The sequence below is a fragment of the Phyllostomus hastatus genome, unplaced genomic scaffold (assembly GCF_019186645.2).
Source record: "Phyllostomus hastatus isolate PE091 unplaced genomic scaffold, TTU_PhHast_1.1 phas_scaffold_1674, whole genome shotgun sequence".
Lineage (NCBI taxonomy): Eukaryota > Metazoa > Chordata > Mammalia > Chiroptera > Phyllostomidae > Phyllostomus > Phyllostomus hastatus.
The window spans coordinates 14,416,878-14,435,558 of NW_025334011.1; the positions used below are offsets into that span (position 1 = coordinate 14,416,878).

The 18,681-nt window shown below is 35.9% G+C and overlaps 1 protein-coding gene across 1 annotated transcript in view; it reads right to left on the reverse strand.

Annotated features, from left to right (window-relative positions):
- Positions 1-631: 631 nt before the first annotated feature.
- Positions 632-18,681, reverse strand: part of GPR158 (G protein-coupled receptor 158) — a 358,403-nt gene continuing 340,353 nt past the window's right edge. The window contains exons 8-11 of the mRNA XM_045858176.1: positions 14,996-15,134; positions 9,385-9,490; positions 5,772-5,918; positions 632-4,944 (exon numbers count right to left, since the gene is read on the reverse strand). Of these exons, the coding sequence (XP_045714132.1) occupies positions 3,493-4,944; positions 5,772-5,918; positions 9,385-9,490; positions 14,996-15,134 (1,844 nt within the window). The 3' untranslated portion in view covers positions 632-3,492. The remainder of the gene's footprint in view (positions 4,945-5,771; positions 5,919-9,384; positions 9,491-14,995; positions 15,135-18,681) is intronic.

An 18,681-nucleotide genomic window follows, 5' to 3' on the forward strand; every position in this document is an offset into this window, starting at 1 on the left:
GCATGACTTGATTACATCCTGTTCAAAGCTTTCTGATAGCTTCCAGTAGACCAGGACAAGGCTGTAGTTAACCTGAAGCATGGCATTCAAGGCTGTGAACAATTATCTCTGTAACCTTGTACTCTTTCTGTTTCACACATGATGCCTCTGCCGAATTGCAGCCTGGTGAACTTGCCCTCTTCATTAAGCTTCCTTGACTCCATGACTGAGTCAGAATTTCCTGTGCATTACCCCAGCAGTGGCTGGGTACTCTCATGGGCCTAATGTTATTGGATGTCTTGTTCATCGAAAGATCACCATCATTGCTCAACTGACTGCCTGGTATGTGTATTGAGTAAATTAGAAAAGGTAGCTGAACTAGTTCCCATTTGGCTAGAGCTTTCTTAAATTAAAGCCACTGGTCCTAACAGGCTTTATTGGCTCTGCATCATCACCTGTATGTTTGAGGCTGTATTTGGCTGACATATATTCCCACAGATAGGCAACATGAGAATGTATGTGCACAAGTATGTCAAAGCCAAGATATACAGGGTCCCTCTAAAGCCGGTCAGGTAAAATAAACTCAATTTTGTTAGATGAACACACAGACTGCCACAAATCACTTTCATATAAATATGTTTTATTGCAGAGATGTTATAAGTATTTACATGCTGCAACATGTCACAACATAAATTTACCAAATATTTTATGGTGGGATGCTGTAGGTTTCAGATAACAGTTTCAAAAGAACCACAGATTAAGTGAAGAGACTTACAGTTTTATTGACTCTACAACTCTCGGTTGCTAAATGCTAGAAAGTCAAAAGGCAGTGTTTTTTTTCAGTCCTACCTGTCACCACTTGCATGCAGAAACCTATGAAGCAAATACAAGAGAACTGTCGAATTTCAAGTCCATATTGCCACCAAAGTTTACACTGGGTTGAGTTATAAGTCATGTCGTAAAGCATTTAATTCTGGCATAAAATATACAGTTCTATTAAATTGGTATAAATCTACTTAGTTATAAACCCTGGCTTAAAAATAAGGACAGGATGCAGCCTGCACATGCATTGAGAAGGACAACCTAGGAAATGTTTGTGACCTCATTGGTGCTCATTCACTTTCTTATCATCAGTCTGGGAAAACAACCTCAGGAAGTGTAGATTTAAACTTCTCTTGGTGATAAGTAATGGCAATGAAACTCTAGGAAAGACCTAGGCACTCTCACTGATTTATGCTGGTGGAGGAAAATCTATAGACTACGGTATCATTTGGCAATTTTTTTTTAAGCCACACCTCTAGCTGGATTAACCTGAAGTGCAATAAAGTCATTGATGCTTGACTGTTTATGTCTCAAAAAGTGAATACAGTGCCAACAGATCTCAGACATAAATTAAACAAGTAGGTGGGTCTGTAAACTGGTATACAAATATACCTTAGAGTTATATTTCTAAGTTACCAAGTAGATAGGCCTTGATTGAAAAGGAAGGGAAGAAAAAATAAATGAAGGAAGCACACAAAAAATAGAATTTCTATCTCTTCACACCGACCCCACCAACCTGAGTAATGCACAAAGTGAGGAAATGGGTGAGGGTGATATGTGCACAGCTTTGTAAAATGGTGAAGTGCTCGCTTACTCCTCAATAAAAATTGTTGAGAAAATTTTGATGATGAATAAGAAGAAGTCCTAGCTTTTACTGTCCACCAAGAATGATATTCTCCAAGAACAGCCCTGCATCCACCTTCCATTCCCTTTCTCATCTTTTATCCAAATGAAAAAGTCACTTAGTCTGGAAATGTCCTGGCCAAATAAGCTGTTGAGACGTCAGTGTTTAGTACTGGAGAAAGGGAGGTGGGTTCTGTGTTTAAGAGACACATCTTTAAATACAATGGGACTGAGCTTTTTAATGGAACCTCCTTCTGTGGTCACATCAGTAGGGCTAAGTCAGAAGCTCAGGATTTTCATGCCACGTGATCAGTGTGGACTGCAACAAGTTTTATAAAATATGCTTTGGGGGCTGTTTTGCTTTGCAAATAAACCTCTGCACTTTAAATTTTGCACTAGGTGGCTCACAATGACAATTTGCAGGACACATAAGTTTTCCAGTGCTTGGGAGAAGGATGAGCTGGCACCACCTTATAGGCTTGGAATAAATCGGGTTATAAGTTTCTTTGGGATTTGAGCCCAGCAAGTTCTACCCCTAGCTGAAGCAATGAATAAGAGTTTATGAGAATAAATAGTTTAAGGTCATTTAAAATATTATATATTTAGTATGCACAATAAAAATACATCCATTTAATAATCTTGATGCTATCATAATTTATCTCTTTAAAAAAATAACACCTTGAAAGTGCTATCAGGAGCTCCCTTTCTATCTGTTTTGAAAGGCAAATTTCCTGGCTTACAGTACTGCTGTAATTCTCATGTCATTCTTAGTGTCTTCCCTTTCCAGTGATAATATTAATGCACAGTATATTCTTCTCACTCTTAGCTTCTTCCTTATGAAATGCTGCTAAGTATGAAATACTGAAAGAGTTAAAAGGGACAATTAGTTGAAATGAAGGCATTATCTATTTCTGATCTCAAACAATAGATAAGTTGTCCTTAACTTATTGAGACATAAAACTATGTAGGACCACTTGATCTCTGATATTAATAAAGCTTCTGAGTCCTAACAAGAAGTGCAAAACAAGTAACTTAACTTGTATTAAAAACCCTGATTAAGACAGTATTACAAACCATGATGTGAAATAATAGTTACTCTAAATTTGCAATATATAAATCACAGCCAAAACTAAGAGATTTTATCATAACAATTATGACTTCCCAAGCTAGAGAAAGCTTACTGTACTTCAAGAATCAACTAAAGTTGATAGATCGCAGGTATTCTGTAAGTTGCAAGAACAATTGAGTAGCTGTAGATTGCATAAATGTGTGTCACATAGTATCAAAGTTATTTGCAAAAATTATACAATCTGGAATGCTTGAATATGAGACACAACAATGTACTGAAACATACATTTATAAGAAAAATGAGAGAAATCATTAATATAAAAGATATTTTTGGGATGCATTAAGTTAGCAGTGTTATCAAGGTTATATAGGTAGAGTAAGTTCTTTTCAGTCAGCTACTTAGAATTTCATTTATACCTTCTTTGCAAATATCATACCTTTCCTGTGTCTTCTGGCTTGCCTTGATTAGGATCTTCAAAGTCCTGTGGGTAAATATTGATCAGGGGAAGGTGTTGTGGGCTACTTCCTCTAAACAGGCTGAAATGTAAAGGTTTTCCTAGTGTTACCAGGGGAAAGACTTTTTGGCCAGTCTAACTTCTCCATGATGATATTTCTCTACTCTCCTCAGTCGTCTTCTGACTTTCCATGCCTTTCATATTTCCCCTGATTGGCAAATACTCTTTGGAATTTTTGATCCTTATATATTCTGTCTCATATCAAATTCAAGTTTTCCTCCTTTTCTTTCTGGGGATGCTGCACTTTGAAGGTATCCGAGACCTCTTATTTTCGAGGTTCTGCTATCTGATTTGCATTTAAAGCCAAAGAGGCAGGTAAAGCTACATTACTTTCAGCATTTGGTTGATCTGGTGACTCAAACTCCCAAGGACACACCTCAGCTCGTGATGTTAAAGGCTGCTGAAAGTTATTACTTGAATTATAGGAAGATGTCTTTTTTTCCTGGTCTCCTACTTGGTTAAGATTTTCATTCTCTACTTTTGATGCCACAACTTTGGAGGACAGTTCTTCATATTGCCCAGCACACACATTGGCTGCATAATGCTGACCACCTTTCTCATCTTTTGCCCTCCCTGGGGGCGCCTGAGTCTTAGATATCAAATGCTTCTCATCTTCATAAAGGGGCTGACCTTGGTTCTCCCAAGGGCAGACCTCGGCCTTGTCTCTGCTCTTCTGATTGGATTGCTGACATAGTTCAGTTGCCTTAGGCTTGTGTTGAGATTTCTCCTTTAAGGAAAATGTTGGGTTTTTCTCCATTTCAGAAGCCGCAATAGATACGTGCTTTTGAACTTTTGATTCTGAAGGCACAGGACCAGGAGTCAGGTCATAAACCTCCCAAGGGCACACTTCCCCTATGTCAAAGTTGTCCTTCATCTCAGTGGTATATGGGCTCATGTCAGAATTGGCAGTGGGGAGGTTGGACCTTTGTTGCTTCATAATTCCAGATTTCTGAGGTTTTCCTGGCTCCTCCAAATGACTGGAGTTTTGAGGAACAGAATCTTTATTCTCTGTATTATCTGAATTTGAGTATTTTCTGTTTGTCTCTTTATCTTTTGGCAGAGGTTTCTGGGATTTAGCACGTTCTTCCACACCTGACGTTTGGGTTTTCCCAGCTAATCCAAGAGTCTTTTCCTTGGCACTTGCTATGACACTGAGAGACTTCTGCAGCATGGATGTTCGTGGGTGGCCCGGCTTCTTCTCTGAGCTGAGATTGTGAGCACTTGCTGACTTACACACCAAAGGCACAGACTCTGTGGACTCAGCCTCGCTGTTTTCTTTCAGTGTTTGTGTTAGTTTTGTACCTGACAGAGACTCCAGTGTGGAATTTTCTGTAGCCTCCTCTTCTTGGCTCTCAGTAGGTAAACTGTTGGACTCTTCCGTTTGGTCTCTTACATGATCGTAAGTGCTATGGGATTTCTTCAGCGAGAAGACTCGGTTTTTCAGGGACTCCTCCTTGGGTTTCCCGGTATTACCTGAAGACTCTTGAGGGTTCTTCCTACCGAGGGCAGTGCTCTTGGTTGTGCTGTGCTCTGTGACTTCCTTGTCCTCTTTGGAACATTGTCTGCTGACTGTCTCTGGGATCTCAGTTATACGCCTCATGATTGAACGACCTAACCCCTTTTTCGAGCACCGTTTTTTCTGGAGGTGGGGGTTATTTGTGATCATCTTCTTCCTTTTATATATTTCCAACTGAGCATAGAGTTTCTTCAGTTCATCCTGCCAGAACAAGAACACATTCACAGAGGTGTGGAACTTAGTGTTTCAGCCAGATAATATCATTGAAGGTCATTTGAATTCAATAAGCTTGAGCTCTTTAAGGAAATCGTTCTACAGGTCTTCCTAACATTTCTCCTCATCAGCTTACTCTTCATTCTTACTGTCTGATTACTTTGTGTTTTATTTCACATAGACTTGAAACTTTAAGACCTGAACCCATGCATTCTAGCCTTGCTTCCTGGAGCAAGCACTTTGGACTTTCACGTTGTGTGGGCCAGACTGAGCCTGGACCATAGTAAAACACAGCATACTGCGTATTGATCAACTTTATCCACGGAACAATATTGGAAGCATCATGTAGCCATTGATAAACTTCCACCTAATATTAGATTAGGTTCAGGGGACAATATATCACCAAATACTCAAAGCATCTTCTTCCTCCAAATGCTAACATGTTGTCACAGATTACTTTAAGTAATCCAGGCTCTCTGCTCACAGATCTACCTTACCTTTCCATCAGCAAAATGTCATAAACAATATTATGGACATGTACAACAAGTTCATCATTGTGACTGCCAATAAGTCAGTTGAGACTATCAAGATTGGCCAGTGTATTCTAATTTATATCATGATGATACATCTTGGAAGAAGATTAAGTCTGCATTTGATGTCTTCATTTCTTATGTAAAGAAACATTCTCTCATTTTCTTTCTTTCTAATACACATATGCATGCATGAGCACACATATACATCTTGTTATACAGAACACACACATGCTTGCCTGTATAAATGGGACCAATCTGAAATATGAAAAATACTGGTATTACCCGAATGTCCTCTGGATCCAAGCTGTGCTCACTCCAAGCTGAGTTGATACTGCTGTTCAGGTAGGATCCAGACCGGCCCATGTCTAGCTCATCCTCATACGCTTCTGTAGCAATGTCATCTCGTGGATTATTGCTTGAATGTGAAAACTGCAATAGATATTACACATGAGCTCTAGATATTATCCCAGTAAGACACAGAATTTTAATAATAATTTTTAAAGCCTCTAATGTTAATATCATTTCCTCAACTTAGATGAATTTGTTCACTGACCTTTTTACAAATGACTGCTGCTATGCTTATGTTATGCTTTCCATATTACACACTGATGAGGTGCTTGGTTCCCTCTTTGACTTTTTTCTAGGCTCCTGCTGTCAGCTGACATTACTCCTTTTCCACAATATTTGTACTTTGAGCATGAGAATTAGTACAAGAACCCAAAGAAATGCTCTCTGCGGGTAGCAATTTAGACCTACTGGAAGTTGTATGGGAACACTTTTTTGAGCAGTGGGGCCCATCACAAGTTTGTCATTTTGCTTCAATAGGGGAGGCTGTATTTCATCTCTGCACCATTGGTCCTGATTATAGAATGTGACTTTCAGTCGACTACACATAGCTTTAAAAAAGTCTACTTTCAAAAGGTGAAGGAATTAAGAAGTACAAATTGGCAGTTATAAAAATAGTCATGGGGGTTCAAAGTACAGCACAGGGAATATAGTCAATAATATTAATAATATTGCAGTAACTATTTACGATGCCAAGTGGGTACTAGACTCATCACTTCATAAGTTATGTAAATGTCTGATCTGAAAGTAATATGATATTGTATGTCAACTGTAATTAAAAAACATTTAAAATTATTTTTTAAAAGTCTTCTTTTAAGACTTAGGAACAGGAGGTATGAATTCCAGCCTCAATAGTATTCACAGTGAGACTTTAAAGAAGTCATGGAGACTCTCCCGGGCAGTGCCCTCTCACCCTAAGTAGCTCGGGGCTAGATGGTATCTAAGTAAGATTCACTGAAGTTACATAATTTTTTCCTTAAACTCATTATTCTCATTACTTCTTCATCACTCTTTGACATATTTTTATTATTTTCATGTGGTGTTTTGATATTTTTCAGTTTCACATACTCTTGCTATCTCTATTCTTCAAAAGGAGAAGTGGGGAAGAGTGGATTGGGTAAACGATGGAAAGCACAGAGAATGAAAACGACCCAGCAACTCTTTACGCAATAGATAAACCAAGTGATTGTCCTAGGAAAATTGAGAGAATGGTTTAGAGAACATGGATCTGTTCTCCCAGCTTGTCATCAGGTCAAATATACCTTTATAAAATTAACAAATCACCCTTTGACAGAAATATTTTAATGTCAATGTTCATTCAAATATTCAGCAGGCACATGAGCATACATATGAGGTAACATGTGAAACAGTAATTCTATACTTCAGTAACAATGAATGTTTTGTAATTGGTACTGGCTGAAAAACCACAGAAACTGATGAATTTTTTCTTCACTGTTGTACTTATGTTTGTGGTCCTAACATGTGTCATTAACTTAAGGCCATAAAGAAGAATAAAACAGAGTCCCTGTCCTCCAAAATCGCACATGCTACTAGTTAACCACCTGGACCTTATGTATAAGAATGGAGTTGTTTTTTTTTTTCTTGAGCAAAGTCTTAGAGACTATAATAAGTTTAAGAAATAGGTAATTTTCAGATATTGTCCATTTTCTGCTTTATTATTTTCTTTTGCATTTATCTCTATCTAAAATACTATTTCAAATATTTATCTTATTTATCTTTTGTTTCTCCACCTTGTCCTCCAGAATATAAGCAACAAGAGAGCACAGACTTTTATCTGTTCATTATTCTTGTTCTAGGATCTAGAAAAGCACTTAGCAAACCCCCTCAAAATTTTTTTAAATGATCTGTTATTGAGATGTAATTCACATACCATAAAATTTTCAACTTAAATTATACAATTCCATGTTTTTTAGTATATTTATAAGGTTGACTTACAGAATATTTTCATCACCCCCAAAGAAACCTTGAACTCATTAAGCAACCACATCCTCCCTACCCACCCTACCCCAGCCCAATACAACCACTTAACTGCTTTCTGTTTCTATAGAGTGCCTTGTCTAGATATTTGACATAAATGGAATCATATAATATGTGGCCTTTATGCCTGGCTTCTTTGACTCAGCATAATGTTCTTAAGTTTTACACAGATTATAGCATGTATCAGTGCTTGATTCCTTCTTATTGATGAATAATATTCCACATATGGATATACCACACTTATTTATACATTTATTAGTTGATAGAAATTTAGATTATATCCATATTTTGGCTATTATGAATAGTGCTGCTATGAATGTTCATGTAAAAATTTTTGTATGAATCTATGCTTTCAATTTTCTTTGAACCTCAACAATTTATTGAATGAATGAATAAAATAGTCTGGTATATATCCATCTAATGTCATCCTATTATACAAAACAAAAATGGTTAAGATAAGGTACAGTAACTGACTAATCCATGAAAACTGTGGCTATTTAGTGTAATTCAAATAAGGAAAAATAGGTATTTTCTTTGTTTATAATCATTTGGCCTTTTCAATCAGGCTGCATTTCAATGTTTGGTAAAGCCTGGGAGTGGCAGTAAAGCCTGGGGTGAAAGACAAGAAATCTCAGTTCTCGTTTCAGCCATGCTAATGTTGTAGTGTATGGCACTGATAATAACTGATCCCTTCATAAGGTATACAAATGTCTAATCAATATGTCATATACCTGAAACTAATATAATATTGTATGTCAACTACTACTGAAAAATAAATATTAAAAAAGATATATAATGTTCTACTATTTTGTTGTTCTATGTATAAAAGAGGAAAATAAAGATAATGCTATAATTTGTATAATCTTTTTTTTCTGTGATGTCATTTTATTTCATTCCAGGTAACCTTACTGCTATGATGTCATAGATGAGAAATCTGAAACTCAGAGAGGTAAAAGAGTCTTGGTTAATGTCCTATTATACACTTAGTTGGGATGAAGCATGAGTCAGATTCCATGTATTCTGAGTCATGTCCCATTCTCCGTAATTCATTATGCTGCCTATATAAGTTTTGTCATAGTCTATTATTAAGCAAGACTCTACTATGCGCAATGTTGTAGTTATTTATTTCTATTTAAATAAAATTCTCTGAATGTTTAAAAGAATATTTCTCTGAATACAAATCCAAACAAGAGAATTCTTGGAAGAGTAGACTTCTTTTTAAAAATGATTTTTATGTAATAGCTATAATGAAAGCCATTTTGAACCCATAATAATGAAAACATAACTAGATATTGAAATACTTGGAAAAGGATTGAAAATGATGGGTTTTGTACAAATTAAGTCACTTATCAACTATATGAGATAGTTGATAAATTCCAAAAGAAAACAGACAGCTAGTTTCCTGAGGAGAGAGCTTTAAAAACATTTCAGATGTCAAGCAAATCTCCACACCTCTTTTTGCTTGTAGTGAGAGATATTTTTAAAGGAGAAACTATTGGAGGCTCATGTGAGATAACTGTCTTGCAAGAGAAAAGTAATGATGGAGGAATACCTTTGGAATCAGAAGCAACCCAATAGTGACTGTCACAGTCAAATGAGTATGTGCAAAATACAGCATCAACATCCAATCAGACTGAAGCCTTGAGGCAAGAACAAATCTGAAATGAGAATTTACCAAGTTAACAATCTAACAAGTACTCTACTTAAAACACCAGAAACATGGAAAGTCCTTATCTCAGTGTACTAAGAAAAAGAAATAAGGGAAAAAGAAAGATGGGAAAAAAAGTTATATTGCTGTTTCTGTGACATATATTTTCATCACAGAAGAATAAGGGCCTAGGTAACCTTCATTGGATACACAATATATAAAGTCTATTATTCATTATTTTAAATTATTCATAATTAGAAAGAGAGCACATAAATATATATAGTACTAAGCATTTCCTCAGATTATCATGTATTATATAAAATGAATCTGCAAAGCAAAAGTAGCAACATGTCAATTCAATAAAAAAGTTGTTACAAACTGGTGGTTCTGGCAAATTTGGGTTTTAAGACATGTAAATAACTCTTGAATCTAATATTCTTTGTTTAAAAACATTAATTAGAATTAAGAATAAAAGAGTGTGAAATTATATGTCTTTGTGAATTGTCCCAGAGGTTTAAATGGTAATCAATGTTATAAATGAAATGAATATAGTAATGGTTCATAAAATATATCTTTTAAAATATAAATTCTATTTGCTTTTATAAAGCTTCAAATTATTTGAAAATAATTTAACACATAATATCTAAGATATTATGTTACTGAAGAATTTATAAAGTTGTGTTCCAGCATAGCCGTGTAGGAAAAATTCAGTACTGATATCTACTCTGGTAATTTTGGAATATTTTCATAAATCAATAGGTATTTATAAAGTTGTGTTCCAGCATAGCCATGTAGGAAAAATTCAGTACTGATATCTACTCTGGTAATTTTGGAATATTTTCATAAATCAATAGGTATTTGTTTTCATAAATCAATATTTTCATAATCAATAGGTATTTTCATAAATCAATAGGTATAGGAAAAATTCAGTACTGATATCTACTCTGGTAATTTTGGAATATTTTCATAAATCAATAGGTATTAAAACTCATGTTTTAAGGGCTCCTTCTTATGCAGAAACCACTTTTTGCTTTTATTAAGGTCATTTTGCAATCACAGCCTTCTTTTCATTTTTCCCATCAATTGTTATCCATGAAAGTTAAATATGTGATGTTACTGCTTTTGAAATTAGAAAACTGGCATTTTGTTTCAATGATATACATCATCAAATGTGAAAAGCTAACATCGTAGGAAAAAGCTCATGATATGATCATAAAACAAACATATATGAATATAAAAATAGAAAGAAATAATTTTTATATCTGCACCATACATTTTTGTGACAAATTTACTAAATAAATTAATATTATAAATATTTCAAACAAAATTTTCATCAAGAGGTTTCTTCCTTATTTTTACTTGCATTCTGTCCCTAGTTACATGACTCACTCCCACCGCCCCCAAAGTCCATCAAGCTAAAATGGAAGCTCAAAAGTTATCCAAAATAAAGACATATTTTCCCCTATGTCTGGAGACATAAACAAAATAGACTCAAAACATACATTAGAAGTGCAGAATACTCATGATCCTTCACATGACAAATTGAACTATCATATATCCCAAAACGAATTTCTGAATTGCCATCTTCTTTAACTCCTTTGTGAGAGAAGTGGCCATATACCTGCCTTGAATATGACTTAACATTCACATTGTTCAGGAATAAGATAGTCTGTGCTGGGTCAGGTGAGATTTTTTAAAAGCACTGAGATAAAATCATTGCACTCAGTAGCAAGGTACAGGGTCTAAGGCTTAGAATTGAGGCGCAGAAGCAATATAAAATGTGCCCCAGAAAAACAGTACAATCCCAGCTTGCTGGGGCCATTGCCAGCACTGGCCAGACAGTGGCATCAAAGGAGATGGACCGGCAATCTAAAAGCATGCTCTCAAACGCTAGTACAGATAAACTTCTAACTAGCTTGACAACAGCCAGAAGAATGGTTACATATTTTTAAGATGGCGAATCTTCCAAAAGATAATTTTGACATGTACTGACATCAATTATTTTTAAATTAATCAACTTTTAGTTATTACCAGGGTTTTCAGGTTGCAGCTCTGACTAGAAATATGTTTTAAAAATTGGGTTTTTCAGTAGTTTGAAAGCTTAATTTTTAAAAAAGAGCATTTCAACTTAAAAAAGTAGGTTTAAATTTCAGATGCATAGAAATATTTGAAGATTGAATTTAAGAATAAAAGCAAGCCCTGGCTGGCGTAGCTCAGTGGATTGAGCGCGGGCTGGGAACCAAAGTGTCCCAGGTTCGATTCCCAGCCAGGGTACATTCCTGGGTTGCAGGCCATAACCCCCAGCAACCACACATTGATGTTTCTCTCTCTCTCTCTCTCTCTCTCTCTTTCTCTCTCTCTCTCTCTCTTTCTCTCTCTCTCTCTCTCTCCCCCTTCTCTCTCTAAAAATAAATAAATAAAATCTTTAAAAAAAAGAATAAAAGCAAAGTTTTAAGAAATCTGGCATTTTATCAAAGGTTTGCTTTATGCTTAGTACTAAAAATAAGAAGAGGATTAACACAGACTGAGCAAAACACTCTCTGCATAACTTACCCCTCTAGACTTAATCCTTGTGATTTACATTTATTTAATCTGACAATGTTATAAGAAAGTACATGTATATATAATATGTAGTCATAATCTTTATATATGTATGTATATGTGAAAAATTACCAAACTAGATCCTGATTTAAATTATTCTGTTATTTTTTATTATACTTGAACTATATCAATATTGGAACCAAACAAATATAAATTCAGTTCATGTGTAAATAAGAAATTGTGTGTACTTGATTTAATTATTGCTGCCTATTGTTCCCCACTCATTCCCCTAAAATCAGTGCTCTGTAGATTTACTTTGTTAAGCTATAATTCCATCCTTGGTTCTTTATGGTCACATATATTAAATTTCCAAAAGAGCATAGTTAATATACAGTATGGGGCAAAATTAGGTTTACAGTTGTGAGTATGCAAAACAGTTTATTCTTTAATTATTATTTATTAATTATTATATTATTTTCCATATAAACAACCATAAACCTACTTTTGCTCCACCCTGTACATGATTCTTTGAAGCCAATATGCCACAATCAAATCAAGTCTGGTCTATGTAGAAAGGTAAGTCAGATTTGGAACCTAAAATGTAGGGTTCCCCCTCAGGTGTGTTTAGGGTCCTCAAAGAAAATACCAAAGCCTACCAGGCCTGGTCATTCTGGTACCATTGGAAGTCCTCCCTATTCAAATGATAGGGGCCACATAGCTTGAAAGAAAATTGATCCTGTGAGGATGCTATATCTAGTTAACACCAAATCTACCAAGTGCAATATGAATAATTCAATCAGAGTTTTGTCTCCATGAATTCAGCTCATAATTTATAGAGTTCTTTTTGCTGAGACTGTGTAGGAAGATTTAAGCAAATGAAAGAAGGTGTTTTCAATGAGTATTTAACATATGTTTCCTATCACCTTGGCCCAATATTAAAACAGTATTTATTATCTGAAGTGTGGCTAAGGGTCAGATGTCAGCTGAGGGGTGGGGGTACTCCATGGTCAATTGAGTTTGGAAAAGGCTGGTTAAACAAAGTTAAATAAATCCACTATGTCAGAGCTTCTCGGTATGCTAATTTGTATTGTGACCTTCATAAAAGGGAGGTATTAAGTGCACTGTGTCATAAATATGCACATGCACATAAAAACATAAAAAAGTGATATACTAATATGTTAACAGTGCTTATCTTTGGGTGGTTGGGTTAGAAAATATCTTTTTCAATCATTCTATGATTTTTATAATGACTATTTATTGTTTTATTAAGGACTTGTTAAAAACTTATTAAAAATCAATTTACCTTACTGACTTCTGAAAAGGAATGGGCCACTTAAGAGTTTAAAATCCATTGAAGAAAACATATTGGATGATGAAAATTGAATAGGGTAAATCAAGGAAGGAAAGGATATAGATCAACTTAGGTAACTGCTGTGAACAGATTTAATTTCTTGGGCAATTAATTTGTTTCCAAGAAACACAGCAGGTAATTATAGGTCAAATGTGGGAAACCCTCTGAGTGGCATTTACATTCTGACAATAGAAGGAATTTTAACTCATCTATAATAAGCCTTCTTGAATAATTATAACTCTTTAGGTGGCTTGTTAATGTAACATTTAATTTATAAATGGTTTTACAGAAGAATGCTAGTTAGATCTTGAAAGACATGTGCTTGATATCCTGCAAACAAACCACCAAAATGCAGCTTTTCCTGGGAGATGGTTCTGGAGAGTAGTCAAGGCTGTGGAGCTCAGGCACCAAGACAGCGTGGACTCCGGTGTTCACTGCATTTTGGACTAGGGGCACCTACTCTCAGAGTCTTTACTCTCTAGTTCATGTAGAATTGAGCAAGCACTCTTCTCCTTGTCTATTTATGATTTCGTATCTTGCTTCTCATCCTTTTTCCCTCTTCTCCTCTAGAAAGCTCTCCTCTTTCTCTCTTGTGAGAGGGCAAGACAAAGCAGGAAGGCAAATTCCCTTGATTCCTGGCCCTCTGATGGAGTTTCCAGAGCTGTCATCATAGATGCCTCTCTTTCTTACTAAAATTTTAAAAAAGCATAGGTTATGCTCTCTGGTATCATCTGTTCCTAAAAATGCAAGATACCATTTTATGATTATTTACTAAAGGGAAAAATGATAATTATCCTGCAAAACTTCCACAGATTAACCATCTCCAAACCCCAACTCCCACTATTACTAGTTCCCACTTTCCATCGAGAGTAAAGACAAATATTCGAAGTTTCTACTTATATTATTAGGTGTGTTCTAACTTTTAATAATGTTGGGAAACTGAATGACATCTTTTTGTTGTTTTTCAAATTATGGCATTCCTTTCTGTTGTTGTTGTTCACTTATAAACCACCTTCTTCCTTTGTACTCACTGACTAGAGAGATACATGTGACATCAAAAAATGTCATGCCAGGCCATACAGTCTCACCACCAAATGTTATTGGTAACATGTGATGATGACAAAACCCACGGCACACAAAAATGCAGTCATCGGTTTGAAGTGTATTTTGGTTTTGAATTCAGCAGAATTCACACACATATGTGTTCTATCTGAGTACTAAGATTTTGAAAGTATAAATCAACACATTAAACATGAATGAAAATGTAGATAATTTACATCTATGTTATAATGTATGTATATATTGATCTATATCCTGACAACAAAAAGTATTACGTATCGTAAATGATATCCAATGACATCCCCATATGTGGCTTAATATAATATAATGACAGTGAGTTTAACCTTCAAAGTAACAACCCATCATAAGGAACTAAGAACAGTAGAGTTAGAAAGGAACACTATATTCATTTGCCACTTCTGAGATGAAGAAATTAATCAACTTATAAAACACCATCCTCCCTAAATCTCTTCATTATGCATCTTATCCAATCTTGCTATTATATTAAATTGCAACACATTAGAAAAATAAAATAGTTATTTACTAGCTTTATGTATCACTTGCCTAATTGTATGGAATATAGCAGAGATGATCAGCTCATTGTGAACTGCTACAGCCATGTAGCGTGGCTCATGAAATGCTGATGGGACTGTCCGCACTGCGTAGCAGAGATAAACACCCCACAAGAGGAACAAAAATTCAGCTGTGAGAAGAAAAACAAACAACTTTCTATTAGTTTTATAGGTGAAGAAAAAACTAAAATTTAAGTTCTTTAGCATGCACTTTCTATATAGAAACACAAATTTAGAAATAGATGCATATAAAATATTCACATATGAATATATATTGCATATACTTGTTTTTAAATTTTATTCAGTGTATAGAAGATTTTTCAAAGGTATATTTTATTTTATTATTTTTTAAACTGTGTCTAAGATTTTGTTTTTGCTAATAGCTAAGTTTTTAAAAAAATTATAAAATAACTTTCCACATTGCCAACTGAAGGTTAAGATGTTCATAGAGCATCTGACTCAAAATAAAGTCATCAAAGCAACAAAAGGCTTATAATGTGTCTATATGTAGCTTCTAGAAATTTAGGTTGTTACTGTATTGAGTCTAGTTCAATACATAAAGATATTCATTGCCAAAAGTGTGAGCAAATAGGTTGCTAAATATCCAATGCCATGTTTTGTAAATGAACCATTATTTCTCCACACATAACAGATATTATCTCTTTTGTGGGTGGACTAAAATTCACAATCATCTTGTTTGCTGGCTCAGGCCAGAAGAGGCAAGCACAGTGTAGCGGTTAAAGATAAGGACTTCAAAATCACACTAGATTCGAGTGGGAATCCTGGCTCAGTCCGTAATTAACTTTGCATAATCTGAGGCAATTTAACCTCTGTCTACAGTTTCCTTATCTGGAAAATGAGGATAATAAGAGTATATATTTCATGGGATTATATACTAATGAAATCAAATAATTAATATAAAGCACTTAATATAATTTCTGACATACTATGTTAGATTAATTAATTAATTAATTAATTAAAAACTGTAAACATGCCCTAGCTGGTGTGGCTCAGTAGGTGGGGGCATTGTCCTGTAGACCAAAGGGTCATGAGTTCAATTTCCCTCTTTCCTTCTCTCCCCTACTTCCTCTTTCACTGAAAGCAATAAGAAAATGTCCTTGGGTGAGGATAAAAAAAATTAAATGTTAAATAAATGATTCTAATTGTTTAACATCTCATTTTACATTTTTCCAGACTGAAAATTGCTATTTTAACTCATTCTGACCAATAACTGTTACAATCCATTTTATCTGTTTTCCTGACATGACCTCATGGAAAGATAGTATCTAATTAATAAGCAGAAAGCTCTAATTTGGAGGAAACATTTTATCAAATGCATTACCTAGAGGTAACCTACTTATATACTGAAATACTATTTCCACTCTCATGTTTTTACCTGCCCAAGTTTTAGCATATTTCTACTAGGATTGCAATAATAGGTAGTACCACAATAGGTAGTACCACACTTATTGAAAATCCCTTAAAAAATAACTGTCAAGAGTTACTATAAAATCCTGATGTGGTCATAAGCCAAAGGCAAAAATAAATCTCACTCAAAGGTCTCTGTGGGGCTCAAGGTTTTGCCTCTAGAACACAGGTGTGAAAACCACTGCTAAATTTAAGCCAAAATAGGAAAGGAAAAGACTCATATTAACATTGTTGCCATTGGCTACTTAGATTCTGGCAAGCCTACCACTCCCGGCCATCTGATTTACAAATGTGGTGGGACCAACAAAAGAACCATGGAAAAGTCTGAGAAGGAGGCTGCTGAGATGGGGAAGGGCTCCTTCAAGCATGCCTGGGTCTTAGATAAACTGAAAGCTGAATGTGAGTGTAGTAACACCATTGATATCTCCCTGTGGAAATGTGAAACCAGCAAGTATTGTGTGACCATCATGGATGTCCCAGGACACAGAGACTTTATCAAAAACATGACTGCAGACACATCTCAGACTGACTGTGCTGTCCTGATTGTTGCTGCTGGTGTTGGTGAATTTGAAGCAGGGGTCTCCAAGAATGGGAAGACCTGTGAGCATGCCCTTCTGGTTTACACACTGGGTGTAAGCAGCTGATTGTTGGTGTAAACAAAATGAATTCCACAGAGCCACCCTACAGCCAGAAAAGATACAAGGAAATTGTCAAGGAAGTCAGCATCTGCTATAAGAAAATTGGCTACAATCCTGACACTGTAGCATTTGTGTCAGTTACTGGTTGGAATGGTGACAGCGTGCTGGAGCCAAGTGCTAAAGTGCCTTTGTTCAAGTGATGGAACCTGCTGCTTGAAGCTCTGGATTGCATCCTACCATCAACTCATCCAACTGACAAGCACCTGTGTCTGCCCCTCCAGATGATTATAAAATTGGTGGTATTGGTACCGTTCCTGTGGGCCCAGGAGAGACTGGTGTTCTCAAACCCAGCGTGGTGGTCATCTTTGCTCCAGTCAATGAACGTTTCAACTGAAGTAAAGCCTGTTGAAATGCACCATGAAGCTTGGAGCAAAGCCCTTTATGAGGATAATGTCAGCTGCAATGTCAAGACTGTCTGTCAAAGATGTTCATTGTGGCAATGTGTCTGGTGACAGAAAAATGACCCACCAATGGAAGCAGCTGGCTTCACAGCTCTCAGGTGATTATTGTGAACCATCCAGGCCAAATCAGTGCCAGGTGGACACCTGTGCTGGGTTGTCACAGAGCTCACATTGCTTGCAGATTTGCTGAGCTGAAGGAGGCAACTGATTATCCTTCTGGGAAAAAGCTGGAAGGTGGCCCAAAGTTTTTGAAATCTGTTGATGCTGCCAATGTTGATATGGTTCCTGGCAAGCCCACGTATGTTGAGAGCTCCTCTGACTATCCTCCTCTGGGCTGCTTTGCTGTTCATTATGTGAGACAGACAGTTGCTATAGGTGTCATCAAAGCAGTGGACAAGAAGGCAGCTGGAGCTGGCAAAGTCACCAAGTCTGCCCAGAAAGCTCAGAAGGCTAGATGAATATTATTGCCATTATCTGCCACCAAGTCTTAATCAGTGGTGGAAGAACAGTTTCATAACCATTTGTCTCAACTGGCCACTTAAGTTTAATAGTAAAAGACTGGTTAATGATTACAATGCATCATTAAAACCTTCAGAAGGAAAGAAGAATATTTTGTGGACCATTTGTGTGTGTGTGTGGCAGTTTTAAAATTACTAGTTTTTCTAAGTAACTTTACCAAAAATCTGTCACAGAACTTTGAGACCCACTAAAACAAAGTGTAATGTGAAAAAGAAAAGATTTTCATATTTAGTGGAGGTCCCAATTATTCAGTATGTTAGCCACTGGCCATGTGCTATGAATGTTCTTTCCAGCTGAGCTCTACTGAATCAGGAAATGCTGACATCTTCATGTAAAACTTCCTGTTCTAACCCTTGTTATTCTGTCCATAGTACAGCTACTGCATCTTTATCAGTGTTGAAACCGCAGAGTCATCTTTCATTGGCACATTTCTACTTGGAGTTATTTTTTTTTTATGTATCATTCCTCTCAATGCCCATAATTACAATCCTTGCCTAAGCCCCTATCAGTTCACTCATTTGTTACAACTATTTTTCAACTACTGCCACATCGAAACCTGGCCTTATCCTGTGTTAATCCTTTCTCCTTACAACTGACAGGTTCATTTTTTTAAAACTCCACTTTAATTATAT